Raw genomic sequence first — 16,202 nt, 5'->3', positions numbered from 1 at the left:
TACTGTACAGATGTGAATTTACATTTCCTTCAGCCTGAGGCTTTTGGTGTGAAAGGGCTTTTATATTTGCCAAAACTAGAATAGAGCAAGCCCAGCCCAGATTTAAAAAGTAACGCAAAAGTAACGTAACGCATTACTTTCAATAAAAAGTAACTAAGTAACGTAATTAGTTACTTTTTTAGGAAGTAAGGCAATATTGTAATGCATTACTTTTAAAAGTAACTTTCCCCAACACTGTTTCTGATACACGCTATTTAAATCGAACCTTCTTCGCATCTGCCACTTCCTGTAGGTCAACTTCTGTTTCTCTTAGTGAAGTATTGCTTCCGTTTCTAGTCAGACCATTAGTGGTTATCATTAAACTAGAGAGTTTCCAAAAAGTCCAGAATGACATGCAACATAATGTTGAAGTACAGAATGCATGAAAAGTGTCATGTTTCTCAACCACTTCCTCACAGGAATTGTGTCCGGCATTTACCCATGAAGATGCTTTGTGTTCATTCTGTGATGTATTTATAAAGTGTTTTTCAGTTATACATCAGCTATTTTCAGCCTGAGTTTCATTTCAGTTCCCAGTCTTACTTCCATTCTTTGACATTTGTTCATTTTCTCTCTATAATGTCTCCTTCTCTGCAGCCTATGAAAGCTTTGAGGGCAGCAGCGGGAACCTCTCAACCGGTGTTGTCCACTGAGCAGGTTCAGACTGTGTTTTATCAAATCCCTGAGCTCAGAGATCTGCACAAGGACTTTTACACAAGCCTTCGGGCCAAACTGCAACCTGATGAAGTGATGGACCCAGGGTCACAACAAGACCCGGAGAGGGACGAGGCCCCAGTGATGCAGCTTTGCCACAGGGAGCATCATTTTTGTGTGGGAGACCTGTTTCATAAGTTTGTGAGTTGTTTTATATGCATGTGTCTGGTAATACCATAAAACTGATCATCAGCCGACAGCAGTGATGATAATGAAATATGGCTTATTCCTTCTTGACTTCTTGTTGTAATATGAAGCAATTGACACAATGTTGCATCAGTTCATTGAAATGTTCACAAAAAAATTCAATATAGCACATATATATTAATTTGTTAGTATATTTTATAATAGTTTGATGTCATTTTGCAGGTCAACCAGTTAGGAGTGTATCGGGGCTTCATTGACAACTATGAGAGTGCAGTGGAGATCGTGCAGAAGTGTATGCAGTCAGACCAGCGTTTCAGGACGCTTGCAGAGGTCTTATATTCTTCCCTTTTTGTTATCTTTATTAGGGGGAAACAACACAAAACCTTTGTCTCTTGTTATCTTTATAGAGTATGATGTCCTCCAAAGGATCAGACAATGTCAAAACTAAGTACACCTTTGAAGGTAAACAATTCCTTTTTTGCTTCCCTGTATGGTTTTGAATGAATTTTTAAACACTGGGAACATTCAATAATTCATACATTGGACTCCACAGCTCTCCTGTATAAGCCGTTAGACAGAGTGATGAAAACCACACTTGTGTTGCACGTGAGATTCTGTTTAAGATCACATCTTACATTTATTTATAAATATTCTATGGATTTATTGACATTCTTCTCTGTCCTCCTCAGGACTTGTGGAAGCACACGCCCCCCGATCACCCCGACAGCATCACGCTGCAGGAAGCGCTTCGTCTCTCCAGCAGCTTCCTCTCTGGGGTCAATGAACGGTCGCAGTGCAAACGTTCTGTCAAGCTCAGCAGAGGAGAGGTACTCCCCACCTCACGTGACATGGTTCCTCACATGCAGATTTTTGTTCAACTTTGTTATTAAACTGTTATATTTAATGTTCCTCATAATAATATATACACGTGTGCATGTCCACAGAGACGTCAGCTGATGCGAGATGGGTTTGTGGTAGACGTGTGTGAGAACGGGCACAACCTGAGACACCTCTTCCTGTACACAGACATGCTGCTATGTGCCAGACTGACAAGTGCAGGGTGAGTCTCCACCAATCACAGGTCTCTATGTTTCCTTCCCCGTGGAGATCCGGACAATACTTTCTTTGGGATAGTTATACATTTCCATCTGGGCAGCAGAAGTACTTTGTAAAAGAAAAAAACTAGGGATGTAACGTTAACGATAAACCGCAAGCCGGTTGAAAATCGATTCAAATATGTGACGATTCAAATCTAAATCTAAAGTTGAGATGCTAAACAAATCGCGATTAATTTAGGTGTAGGAGTTTATATGAATGCATGTTTTAAAACTGCTCATGTTGCATGTATGCAGCATCTTTGTTTGGATCATGATTAAAATGCAGTGGTTGCCTCTAATTTTAAATGGAAAGAGTACAGACAAAGCCTTATTTTGTTTATATGAAGATATTTATTTTATTTGTGTTACTTATTTATTTGATTTGGGGCTTGTTTTAAAAATTCAATGTAGTTTTGTTATTTACATCATCATTATATTTAAATTTTGTTATTTAGCAGACACTTTTATCCAAAGCGACTTACAAATGAGGACAATAGAAGCAATCAAAACCAACAAAAGAGCAGTAATACGCAAGTGCTATATTAGTATATTATTATAGTATTATATTTCAATTCACAAAGAGCATGTGCATTTTGTCCAAGCAATAATAAAAGGACACATTTAATTTATAATTTGTCTTAAATCTCATTTTGTTAAAAATAAATAAATAATCGTGAATCGAATCGTGAGTTGAGTGAATCGTTACATCCCTTAAAAAACCTTAACAAATTAAAACAAAAAGAAAAAGGCAAAGACAAAATAATCATCGCAGATGAAAATATTGGGCCTAAGTAGTTTTGTTATTTACATTTACATTATATTTAAATTTTGTCATTTAGCAGACGCTTTTGTCCAAAGCGACTAACTAATGAGGACAATAGAAGCAATCAAAACCAACAAAAGAGCAGTAATACGCAAGTGCTATATTAGTATATTATTATAGTATTATATTTCAATTCACAAAGAGCATGTGCATTTTGTCCAAGCAATAATAAAAGGACACATTTAATTTATAATTTGTCTTAAATCTCATTTTGTTAAAAATAAATAAATAATCGTGAATCGAATCGAATCGTGAGTTGAGTGAATCGTTACATCCCTAAAAAAACCTTAACAAAATAAAACAAAAAGAAAAAGGCAAAGACAAAATAATCATCGCAGATGAAAATATTGGGCCTAAGCAGTAATGTCTGAGAATTTTTCTACAAAGAAATTAATGCTAAATGTAGATGGAAAAAAATGTCTTGTCACAAACCTGGTTTATTTGAACGGTTGGAGTCTTATGACAGTTTAAAATAATTCTATTTGCTGCATTCTTTTGTTTTTTCAGATGATGTATAAATCAAAAAAATTGACCCTTATGACTGGTTTTGTGGTCCAGGGTCACATTTGGCTCTAGATAAAATTATTAAAGGATATAGCGGTCCAGTTGGAGGTCTGCTATTTGAGGTCCCCTGTTATATAGTTTATATACTTTTAGAAAAAAAGGTGAAAAGCTGTCACTGAGGCAAAAAAAAGCTAAAAGGTACATCTTTGTATCTTATTTACCAGTAAATGGTATATAATAGTATATAGTACCTAGTGAATATATTAGTACCTTTTGAAGGGGTACGGCCACAGTTTTATACCTTTTTTCTGAGAGTATAAATTATAATTTGTATTTTATTTATTTATTGAACATATTAGCATGATATGGATGTGTATGTACTGTATGGGCTTATATGTGTTTTCATATAAAGGAGGCAGGCACAGTACAGGTTTTGCTGGTACTTGCCATTGGTTGGCCTGAAGCTGCACTGGGCAGCTGAACATCTGCCCTCATCAGAATACCAAGTGAAAATCAGTAAAACCAGAGCCAAAATGTACCAGCTCAAACAAGCACTCCAGCAACACACGGTAAGGCAATTTACATGTGACTGAGTGAGATTTTCGGTCCTTAGTATTTCTGACAGTAGCCTAGATTGTCATGTCCTCGGTTTGATCACCCTGTCCTTCGGTTGTGGTGTTTTGTATCTGTCTGCATGTTGTGAGCACATGGTGTTTTGTTTTGTTTTGATCGTTCGCTGTGTACTCCTCTGTGGCGTTCCTCCCTCCCTCTCGTTACCACCCTTACTGCGCATAATTGGTTGATTTCGCTCACCTGAATTCAATGTTTTGTTCAACTCTCGCTCTATTTATTCCCCTCTTGTGTGTCGTCTGGTGCCGGATCGTTGTTGGCCAACGCTCAGCCGCCCCGTTTGGTCCTGTTAAGTCGTGCCATTGTCGGCTCCCTGTCAGGTTTTTTGTTGCTTCTTCCTATTGATGGGAAACCGAGGCTTTCTGAACCGTTTGAGGCTTTCATCAAATTGTGCCGAAAAACGGTTCATTACTCGAAGCTTTTTAACACCGTGCGCATTAGCGACATCTGGTGGTCAGACTCGGTTTCTCCATTGAGCGCCCTCTGCCGGGTGTTTTTTGCAAGGACGTTTTTGTTTGCTCATTGTTTCTGTTGGGCAATTTTATTTTTTTTTTTCCCTAAATACCCCGGCTGGATTTTTGTTCTTTTGAGGAATTTCCCTTTTTGTTTGGACTTATTAAAAATAAACTATTTTCCTGCTGAAGCCTGCATCCGTGTCTGTGTTGTGTGCCTGACATAGATGTTAGCTAAATCTCCAAAAAAAAAAAAGATTTCAAGAGGGAAAAATCTTTCATAAAAATGTGAGAAGTCAGTAGTAAGTTCCCTTTCAGATAGCAACATGTTTGTTTGTGTTATTTCCAGAAAGGAGGCAAGGTGCCAATTTCTCGTGCTGTTGATCGCTTGAGGCGCAAACTTGAAGAGTGTGAGATCTGGCTCCTAACAAACACGCCATCTTTTACTTTAGACCTACATAGCACCAGTGGAAAGGTAAAACCACAACAGTGTCACACGTGAACACACGAGAACATTCTTTCTATCCAACAAGCATTCATTTTTTTCTATTCAGTGTGTGTGTATATATAGTGTTGTGTGCCTGACATAGATGTTAGCTAAATCTCCAAAAAAAAAAAAGATTTCAAGAGGGAAAAATCTTTCATAAAAATGTGAGAAGTCAGTAGTAAGTTCCCTTTCAGATAGCAACATGTTTGTTTGTGTTATTTCCAGAAAGGAGGCAAGGTGCCAATTTCTCGTGCTGTTGATCGCTTGAGGCGCAAACTTGAAGAGTGTGAGATCTGGCTCCTAACAAACACGCCATCTTTTACGACCGACCTACATAGCACCAGTGGAAAGGTAAAACCACAACAGTGTCACACGTGAACACACGAGAACATTCTTTCTATCCAACAAGCATTCATTTTTTTCTATTCAGTGTGTGTGTATATATATATATATATATATATAACACTTTTAAAGCAATTTTCAAAATATATATTGTTCCAAAGCAGTTCATACCTGTTAACAGAATAAGCTTTAATACCCTAAATTTGTTTAAATGAATTTAAAGGTTACAGTGGCAAATAAAAAAACTCCCTAAGTTGTTTAGTTAGATGAGGAAGAAGCCTTGAGAGGAACCAATGTCTTGTGAACAAAAGACCTACAGTAAGTATAACTACATTGCAAGCCCTTTCACAACAAATGTGAATATTCAGAATGCCTATAAAATTCTAATTCATGTCTATTTCTGATTTGAAATTAAGTAGCGAACATGATGAAGTAGTCAATTAAATATTAATTTAAAATAAAATAATATAAAATTGTGTAACTGTCATTTTTAACCAGAAAATATTAACGTAGATAAAACATTGTGTGAACGTTTTGAAAAAAAAAAAAAAAAGAGTAAAAATCGTTGAGGTTTAAAGGTATGGGCTTGATAGATAGATGTAAATAAGATGTTTGCAGTTCATGAAGCCTTTAAACTACACATCTCTCCGGTTATTGGTCAATAATAATTTTTCCTTCCACAGAGTCACACTATCCGACTGTTTTCTTTGTATGACCTGATTGAGTGGAAAGAAGCCATTGAGAAACAGAGTGGAAACTGTGAGTGCATCTTCATCCAGCTGTGTACTTTGTCCTGATGATTGATTGCATGATTATAACCCATGCATTTGTGTGTGTGTGTGTGTGTTTCACAGGTATCGAGACAGTTCCTCCAGACCTGCTGTCTGTTACCGGTTCCTGTATCAAACTCAGAATGACTCAACAACCTCCCCTTCACTGCGTTCAGTCCAGTAAAGCTCCCTCTGTATCTTTCTTTCAGTAAATAGTGCTCTCAATCACACTTGTGCACAATGAACACTCTCGCTTCTATTGTGTCTTTCACAGATGAAAGTGCACATATATGTGGGAGCTTATATGTGATGGTTCAGTCGGCGTGTGGTCTGCAAAACCCGAGCAGTAAGTGACAAAACACACGTTGTCTGTACAAGAATAAAAGTTTCCGAGCCACACATCAAACCCACAAACTCATCACATACATTCTGCACTAAATATGAAGCACGTATTGCTTTCATCAAGCACTGTTGCCAAAGTAACACACCACAAAAATACAATGTGCCCAAATGAGCTTTAAAAAAAATTAACAAACAAAAAATACCATCTATTTTCCAACTAAAATGCTATAGTATGTATGCATTGAACAATATCTTCCAATAAGCTTCTTGTCTTTATTTCATTTGACCTTTCAGGTGCATATGTGTGTGTGGAGGTAGACGGCTTTGAGTTTTACGACAGACGAAAACAAACCTGCCTTTCAGCCTTCTGTGTTACACCACAATGGGATGAGGTGAGTGGGTAAAAGCCATTATGCATTTTTAGAAATTAGATCATGCATTCTGTGATTTGCCTTGTATTTAATATACTGAATTGATTTGAATGTATCACTATGTGTTATTGTGTATAGGAGCTTGTGTTTCAAGTGGAGGGAGCACGGCAGCTGTTCATGGTATTTGTGTCTCAGTATGAGAACGCCACACATATTGAGAAAATCATCTTTAAAGTTGTCCAAATTAAGTTCTTAGCAATGCATATTACTAATCAAAAATTAAGTTGATATATTTACAGTAGGAAATTTACCAAATATCTTAATGGAACATGATCTGTACTTATATCCTAATGATTTTTGGCATAAAAGAAAAATCGATAATTTTGACCCATACAATGTATTGTTGGCTATTGCTACAAATATACCCGTGCTACTTATGACTGGTTTTGTTGTCCAGGGTCACACACACACACACACACACACACACATATACATAGATGGATAGTAGATTCTGGTTATCAAACATTAATGAAATGCCCACAACTCCATGGGTCTTATTTTAACGATCTAAGTGCATGGTCTAAAGCGCACGGCGCAGGTGCACTTAGGGTGTGTCCAAATCCACTTTTGCTAGTTTAATGACGGTAAAAACGGTCTGCGCGCCCGGCGCATGGCCTAAAAGGGTTGTCCCTATTCTCTTAATGAGTAATGGGTGTGTTTTGGGCATAACGTGCAATAAACCAATCAGAGTCTCGTCTCCCATTCCATTTAAGAGCCAGTTGCGCTCGTGCGGTGGTGGATTTGCTATTTACACGGCGGAATTTGCAAGCGCAAAGACTGAACACATCTCCAGAGATGAAACGGAGTTGCTCGTGCGCGAGCAAATAGGTAGCCTAATTCTGATGCATGCAATGACTATCCATTATGACATGCAGGGCCGGATTAACATAAGGGGTAGGCGGGGCTGAAGCCCCAGGGCCCGCGGATTGAGGGGGCCTGACGTGATTGGCTGTAGAGGAAAGGAAACGTATACCTAGAATTGATTGGCCATCGGGAGCACCCGAGCTTTCCCCGGTGTGCCGATTATCGAAACCCCACCACGCCCCCACATATTAAGCGCTGTTATTAAAGCCAAAACCATGTAGCCTACATTAGCTCTTGACACAAGCACACAAGAAAGAGTAATTCTCGCCAGTGTCTGCGCTATTTCAGTTCAAAAGATATGAGCGATAAAAATGTCTTTGTACTAGGCATGCAAAGTCCGATTCATTTCCGCGAACCGGTTCTTTTCGGACAGATCGGCTCATTGAACCGGTTCAAAAAGCTGATTCATCGGTTCCTGACGTCATCAAGCAATAACGTCTCTACGCATTTCTTTTATAACAACTCAATGCAATGTTATATCAATGAAAAATTCAAATAAGTAATTTGTGTCAACACATATTGAAACATTCAAAAAATAAAGTTATTTGTGTGAAAGCATATTGCTGATTATTGCCATATAATTCACTTAAGGTAATGGTGTTTGTGGTCACAGTTTCATTCGCTGATCCTTTATGTCAGACACGACTGACTGACCAATATTGACTAGCCTACAACTCGATTCCTAAAAGTTTCCTAAGAGATTCCTAAAAGTTTCACACCTACAGCACACATTACAGACATTGATGCACAAACGCGGATATGTTCTACATGTCTACAGTATAAAGCAGGGTTCCTCAAATCTTGCCCTGGAGGGCCAATGCGCTGCAGAGTTTAGCTCCAACCCTAATCAAATTCACCTACCTGTGATTTTCTAATGATCCTGAAGACATTGGCTGTGTCCGAAATCGCCCCCTATACCCTTAAATAGGGCACTATTTGAGGGAACAGCCATTTTTAGTGGTGTCCGAAACCATAGTGGACGTTCTCGAGTGCACTCATTCAATCCCACAATGCACTGCAAATAGCATGCTCAGGTGTGTTTGATTAGGGTTAGAGCTAAACTCTGCAGGAAAGTGGATCTCGTAGGCCAGATTTGAGGATCCCTGGTATAAAGAATGAATAAACCAGTCTTATAAACTCCTTGATTTCGCTTAAGCAACTAGTTCTAATAAACTTTAATTGCAGAAAAATATGAATTCAATAATTAAGAGCTTGCAATATAATGGAATATTAATATTGTTAAATGCATTTTAAATGTTCAAAAATATCATTTGTTTTCGTCTGTTATTTATTAATAAATTATTTATTCCAACTGCCCTAACGCCAGCAAAACATTTATGGGGGACTGTGTGGGCCAGATGGGCTGAATTTTAGCACCAGTCTAGCCCTGATGATTCTCCTCTTCTAGGGCCAGAAAGAAGACCTTCTAATAATAAAACTATTTAAAGTAAACTCCTTAAGGGAGCTGTAGCCTATATGCTCAAAAGTTGTTGCTGCTTCTGGAAACCTGTTTGCTTTGACTTCATATCTAGTGTTAATGTAGCCAGAAAGAAGACCATCTAATAATAAAACAATTTAAAGTAAACTCCTTAAGGGAGCTGTACTGTATATGCTCAAAAGTTGTTGCTGCTTCTGGAAACCTGTTTGCTTTGACTTCATATATCTGGTGTTAATGCATTTATTATTTTAATGTGTTGTGGCCTGGAATATTTAGTGTGCATACTCATTAGAAAACTGGAGTTTGAACCTCTGCTTTAGAAAAGAAATAAATAAATTATTCCTGTGGTAGAAAACGTTGTGGCACCAAGATAGGCTACTATGAAGGGGGGCCCTTGGGTTTGCTATAGCCCCAGGGCCCTATGTGTTCTTAATCTGGGCCTGATGACATGTAGGCATTTTTATATTTATGTAGCCTACACAATAATAATCTTTTACATTGCAATCCTTTAATTTTTAATATTTGGCATGTTTGTGTGCTGCTGTGCGTCCCTGTGTGTGTAATAAGCAGAGTGTACGCACGCTGTGGACCCGCCTATACTAACGCGCTCTTTAAATAACAAAAAAACTACTCCGCCATTGACTTTAGACCAGGTTTTTGTTGGTCAATGGCGCAGTCTATTTCAGTAGCCTCAAAATAGCAACGCGCCAGCAATGTGCCTGAGCACACCTCGTTTTCAGACCAGCACGCCCATGAGCACACAAATGGGCGCAAATGCATTTGCTATTTAAACAACGTGGCGCAGGATGTGAAAATGACAAATGCGTCGAGCTGAAACTATACCAAAAAACACTTGCGTCGCGCCTGGCGCCACATTGCGCCAGGTGTATGATAGGGCCCCATGTGTGGTTATTCTGCTAAGAACCTGTGTAAAGTGTCCAAATAATCTGTAAATTAGGAAGAAGACTGTGGGTTACAATTCTAATAAACTTCCTTCCTCGTGAGGTTTTAATGTGCTGGTGTGCACGTTTGTGATTCTTGTGTTTTAAGATGTGTAGAAATAGAGGTGTTTTGTCATCAAAAAAGGAAGAGGAAAATGAAAACGGAATAAGAAGAAGTGTTTAAATGCTTAATTGTGTCTATGTTTGTGTGTTTACAGGCAAGAGAGTGTGCTGGTCCCTCACATTGTCCGTTCATGTGTGGAGGAGATTGAGAGGAGGGGTCTGAAAGAAGAGGGGATCTACAGAATCTCAGGAGCCAGCACCGAGATACAAGCACTAAAACATGCATTCAACACTAGTGAGTGTGTGTGTGGGTGTGTCAAACTATTAACAGATTCTCACAGAACTAATCTCAAGTGTACTTATCTCAAAAGTGTCTCTCTCTCTGTAGATTACCGTGAGGCTGTGAGTAAACTGAGGACTGTAGATGTGAATGCTGTATCAGGCACTCTGAAACTGTACTTTAGAGAACTTCCTTTACCTCTTATTCCCTCGGAGCGATTCAAGGAGCTCGCAGATGCACTAGGTGAGGCCTTCACACACCTGAACACACAGTTGCACAGGTCTGTGCATAAACATGCAACGTGAGAACAGTATACATGATGATGATGATGATGATGATGATGATGAATCATTTAAAATGATAATACATATCTCTTTCTCTATTCGGTTATGGCAGACATTGCCGATCCATATCTCAGGGCCGACAGCATGCTGACTCTGTTGCAGGCTCTACCAGATGTAAACCGCAACACTCTCCTCTTCCTCTTACATCACCTGAGACGGTACACAATATCCTTTCAACTCGTAACTGCCAAAACACTGATTTAGTTTCACCCCAGACTGACCTGAATCACTTTCAGTACTGATGGATGTAAATTAAAAAAAAGATGTTTCTCTGTTTATTTTCTTTTTCCCCTTCTCATGCACATCTTTCTCTCTTTTTGTGTTTCTCAGTGTTGCAGAGAGGAAGGGAGAGAATAAAATGTCTCTGAGTAATTTGGCCACAGTGTTTGGCCCCAGCCTTTTGCGCCCTCCAGTGGCTCGTGTCGACATATCTCAAGAAGTGGAGGTTCAGGTGAGTTGTTTCTTTTTTATAAAATAAATGCTTGATGTGTCAAGTGTGGTACTGTGTTATTATAAGTAGTCCAGTTATAGCATTTCCTTGAAGCCTGGCTGCTTACGCACACATACAGTTTTCTCTATTCTGGGGTTTGTTTTAGAAGAAGAGAAACAACAATTTTCTGCACTCAATGGATGCTTGAGTATCTTCTCTACAATGGCGTGGACATATGAAATGAGGAGCAAAAAATCCCCTGTCTGTGTGTGTAAATAAAATAAAATACAATATTTTTATATGTTCATATGAACACTTTATTAAAGCCAAGTTACATTAGGAGCAAGTTAATAAATTTTTTAACTTCATGTTTATCTTAATTTAAAAAAAAAAAAGCATATTTCTTCATAAGCTACATAATTTGGGAAAAATGTAGATGCTATTTTTTTGCTGAGCTTGTTTATAGGGCTGCACAATTTGGCTAAATATTTTGTGATTCTATATATGTCAATTTGACTTGACAGTATTATTACTATTACTAAGTAAAAATATTAAACAAAATAAGAAATATTATTATTGTAATTATTATTGTAATAAGAAATATTATTATTGTAATATTCCACTGTAAAATAAAAGTTGAATATTTAACAAAAGTTATATAATAATAATTATTTAATATTACAGCGCAACTGTAAATTTACAATAATAATATATATGACTGTCTTAATTTCTTCACTTTCAGACGTTAAACCATCAAGCTTTAATTTTACTTGTCTTTATAATCACTTCTCTTTACATTCACTCGCATATATTTATTTTATTAAATCTACATTACACCTACATTTAGGGCTGTGCAAAAAATCGAATGCGACAAGCTACACAAAATCGCGTTCAAAATCGGCAATGAATCGCCTGCGATTTTGAACGCGATTTTGTGTAGCTTGTCAGTGAACTACGGCTCTGTGTAGTAAATGCCGCTCCATCTGAACGCACGTGCTGGAGATTTACTTCTAATCACAAACTAACTGTTTTCTCTCCAATAAGGTAGAAAGAAATGTTTGAGTAGTGACAGTCATTTTAAAGGAGACATATTATGCCCCTTTTTACAATATGTAATATAAGTCTCAGGTGTCCCCAGAATGTGTCTGTGAAGTTTCAGCTCAAAATACCCCACAGATAATTTATTATATAATTTCGAAAATGCCTATTTTGAGTGGATGTAGAAACACACTGTTTTTCGTGCCTGTCTCTTTAAATGCAAATGAGCTGCTGCTCCCCGCCCCCTTTTCCAGAATAGAGCTGCGCCATTATAGCTCGTACCTGATAAAAACATCTGTTTTGGGTCTGATTATCATGTTTATCGCGCTGATATCATGTGTTTTAGTTTAAACTTCTGATATATGGTTTTCTGAGCGCACACATCCGAAGCACACACACAGAAAGTTGCTCAAACTTTCGCCATGGCATTAGAACTGGTACACCTTTGTCGCTTGCAAAAATCAAATGACAGCGCCTTGGGTGGAAATTGACAGATTAAGGGGTGGTAATATTATAATGAGATCCCTATATGTCACCTTTAAATCTGCACTAAGCTATATCCAGATTTCAGTTTTATTTCAGTTAATCATGCAGTCCTACTTATAATTGTTGTTTGAATATTATTATTAATAGTCACCTTTTTACAGTCTATTAGTTATTAAAATTTTTGTTGTGATGATCACAGGTAATTAAGTAACTAAGTAATCAATTTATACCGGTTTGACCCATTTAGGCCAATTTGTAGACCAGTTGTGAACATCAGATGTGAGCATTAACAAAATGACAGATTAATCAGACAATCACAGTGAGGAAGAGAATATGAAAGGCGGCCATTATTGCATTGGCAGGATAATGAGCCAGTCATAGCCTGAAGGAGGCACTGCATCCTCTCACATTATTTTTCACATGTGTGTTTTTGTGTTTTTCATCACAGGTTCAGGTGATTTTTCTCTATCTGCAGTATCAGAACCTTCCAGAAGCTCTTCTCACAAAACATCAGGACATTGATGATCTAGAGACATGAGCCTTCAACAACCAGACTCCTTTTCTGTCTGCGTATCCATGGTCATATCTGTACATTTGTAAAAAATTGTTTAACTCGCTTTATTTTACAGATGTTTAATATTTTATTTTCAGGTTTTTATTGTCATTAAAAATGACATGACCACGAGTTGACTATGTTTTGGTGCTTTAATATTAAGGTTCAGTCACATTTACCATTGTTTGGCAACATTTTGCATGCAAAATCTAGTCAATCCAATAGAAATTTATGCAAACATGGAGTTTTACATAGACTTTTATCACACCTTTACAGGTCAGCATGTGGACACTTAAAGGGCTAGTTCACCCAAAAATGAAAATTCTGTCATTAATTACTCGCCCATGTTGCTCCAAACCTGTTTGACCTTCGTTCATCTTTGGAACACAAATTAAGATATTTTTGATGAAATCCAAGAGCTTTCTCACCCTTTGCTTATTACACACACAAGGACGTGCAGCAGCACACAAACATGTCAAATATTAAAAACGAAAGGATTACAATGTTAAAAGATTATTAGCCTATTGTGTATTATTGTCAGGGGGCTTTGGTGAAATCCGGCTTGTTCTGTAGATGATGCTCGCGCACAAGCAGATCCGTTTCCTCTCTGAAGAAATGTTCAGTCTTTGCTCTTGCAAATTCCAGCATGCATTATAGCGAATCCGCTATGGTGCAAGCGCAACTGGCTCTTAAAGGTAATGGGAGATGAGACTCTGATTGGTTTATTGCACGTTAAAACCCAAAACACACAAATGACTCATTAAGAGAATAGGTACAACCCTTTTGGACCTTGCGTCTGGCGCACAGACCGTTTTTTCCATTGTTAAACTAGCAAAAGTGACTTCGGACACGCCCTAAGTGCACCTGCATGATTCGCTTCAGACCATGCGCTTAGATCGTTAAAATAGGGCCCCTAATGTCAGATTGAGTTAGATCTATCGGACTGTGCCATCTAGAGTTGTATGACAGAACTTTGGATAGATATATGTAAAAAAAAAAAATTTAAGAGATTTCACCCAAAAACAAAAATAATTACTTTATTCAACAATTCGTCTCCTCCGCGTCACCCTGGCAGTATTTTGGAGAGTATCACGACGTATGCGCGTGGTTTGATCTGAACGTAAACAACGTATGCGCGTGATGCTGCTGACACAGAACAGCATACGTTGTTTACGTTCAGATCAAAGCACGCTCAAAGGTCGTGATACTCTCCAAAATGGTGCACAAAAAGTATTCTTGTAGCTTCAAAACATTACGGTTGAACCACTGATGTCACATGGATTATTTTAATGATGTCCTTATTATGTTTCTGGACCTTGATCGTGGTAGGATCCTTGCTGTCTATTGGAGGGTCAGAGAGCTCTCGGAATTCATCAAAAATATCTTAATTTGTGTTCCGAAGATGAACGAAGATCTTACGGGTTTGGAACGACATGAGGGTGAGTAATTAATAACAGAATTTTTGGGTGAACTATCCCTTTAAGAAATGAAACTAATTAAACTAAATAAAATGAATTAAAATGACAATACAATAAAATTAAATACAATAAAAATACTAACATTAAAATGAAAACTAAAAAAAAAAAAAACTAATTATAGATTAAACCTATAATAGTATTTTAATTATATTTAATTAACACTAGAGAAAACCTGTCACTTTAGCGTCCTTTGAGCCAGGACAGAAAAGTATTTTCTTGTACGTACAGAGCTCTACCGACTAGGACCTCATTGAAACAGAGTTTCTGGGTGGGCCGAGAGGGCAATAGGGGAGAAAGGTGAAGTGAGACAGTTGTAATATCCTACCACAGATGGCCAACTCTCTCACACACACTTGTGGGGGTCACCAATAACTCTGCCACTCTCCCGCCCCCTCACCCCACCTCCATGCAAATCAATCCGCTACGGTTCAGCTCCAACAAGACCAAGTTCACCATGACATGCACCGGCACTTCAAAGAGATCCATGCTTCCTAACCTCTCCCCCACCGTCGCTGGGTGTTGCTTTTCACCTCAGCTTATGCCCCACCTGGCCGGGGTGGGATTCACTCTCCTTCCCTCCGCCTGATTTTGACTTTGATCCATAATCCAAACTTGGAAAAGCGCTCCCGTTCCCAGCGATCCAGGCAGGAAAAGTGCAGCAATGTCAGATGTGTGCCATAACGCCATCCAGACATGCCCCGGTTACAACACAGCATCAAATGGGTTCTGAAAGAAGTCGGTGCTCCCACGTGAAAATGGCCACCCATAAAACAGGTTCCTGTGGTTAAGTGCTAACGCAGAAGGGACGATCAGAAAAGATCTTGCCATTAGAATAAAAGAACTGAATGATGGATTGAATGGGAAAAGCACAATGAAAGACAGACGTTATTAGTAACGGCTGTATCTCTGTAGCGGGTCAAACTGAAACGGAGATTTGAGGGCATAGTTTGAAATGTACAGCAGATGCTAACAGATGAAATATAGATAACTCTAGTAAGGGTTTTCAAACATTTTGATCCCAAGCACCCCTAAATATGATCCCCCTACCTTCCTAAAATATAAACGGAGCTCTGTATATTCACATATTATATATAGAGCAGCTCTATATGACCCGTTTATACTATGTGATAAATAGTAAAGACTAGTTGTTTTCAGCTTTATATTATATTTATTTTAAAAAAAACTATTAGAACAAATTCTCTACTTTAATATGCAGTGGGTAAAAAAAGTTCTGGTAATGCAAGATGTATACACATTTTCAGTTCAATATAAAATATAATTCTAATATAATAATTCAGTATAAAATTTATTTATAGCACTTTTAACAATAAATATTGCTGTAAAGCAGAGGTGCCCAAACTTTTTAATACAAAGGGCCAAAAATCAAATTAGATTGAGAGGTGTGAAAAATGTAAATGTTGCATTACATTCTACTATCCTATATTATATTAAAATGTTTATATATATATATATATATGTATATATATAATTAATATTATACAATTTTTA

At 37.8% G+C, this 16,202-nt stretch overlaps 1 protein-coding gene across 1 annotated transcript in view; it reads left to right on the top strand.

Annotated features, from left to right (window-relative positions):
* The window catches only part of LOC107738069 (breakpoint cluster region protein), a 17,686-nt gene extending 4,428 nt beyond the window's left edge, over window positions 1-13,258 (top strand). The window contains exons 5-22 of the mRNA XM_016549748.1: window positions 637-894; window positions 1,123-1,230; window positions 1,308-1,362; window positions 1,454-1,506; window positions 1,590-1,727; window positions 1,845-1,960; window positions 3,737-3,893; window positions 4,756-4,881; window positions 5,919-5,994; window positions 6,090-6,185; window positions 6,280-6,351; window positions 6,642-6,739; window positions 6,857-6,922; window positions 10,232-10,379; window positions 10,473-10,607; window positions 10,761-10,866; window positions 11,039-11,159; window positions 13,111-13,258. Coding sequence (XP_016405234.1) covers window positions 637-894; window positions 1,123-1,230; window positions 1,308-1,362; window positions 1,454-1,506; window positions 1,590-1,727; window positions 1,845-1,960; window positions 3,737-3,893; window positions 4,756-4,881; window positions 5,919-5,994; window positions 6,090-6,185; window positions 6,280-6,351; window positions 6,642-6,739; window positions 6,857-6,922; window positions 10,232-10,379; window positions 10,473-10,607; window positions 10,761-10,866; window positions 11,039-11,159; window positions 13,111-13,200 — 2,019 coding nt within the window. The 3' untranslated portion in view covers window positions 13,201-13,258. The remainder of the gene's footprint in view (window positions 1-636; window positions 895-1,122; window positions 1,231-1,307; window positions 1,363-1,453; window positions 1,507-1,589; window positions 1,728-1,844; window positions 1,961-3,736; window positions 3,894-4,755; window positions 4,882-5,918; window positions 5,995-6,089; window positions 6,186-6,279; window positions 6,352-6,641; window positions 6,740-6,856; window positions 6,923-10,231; window positions 10,380-10,472; window positions 10,608-10,760; window positions 10,867-11,038; window positions 11,160-13,110) is intronic.
* Window positions 13,259-16,202: the final 2,944 nt, after the last annotated feature.

This window comes from Sinocyclocheilus rhinocerous, unplaced genomic scaffold (genome assembly GCF_001515625.1).
Source record: "Sinocyclocheilus rhinocerous isolate Xijiao unplaced genomic scaffold, SAMN03320098_v1.1 scaffold494, whole genome shotgun sequence".
NCBI classification, from domain to species: Eukaryota; Metazoa; Chordata; class Actinopteri; order Cypriniformes; family Cyprinidae; genus Sinocyclocheilus; species Sinocyclocheilus rhinocerous.
This window is presented reverse-complemented; position numbering and strand designations above follow the sequence as displayed.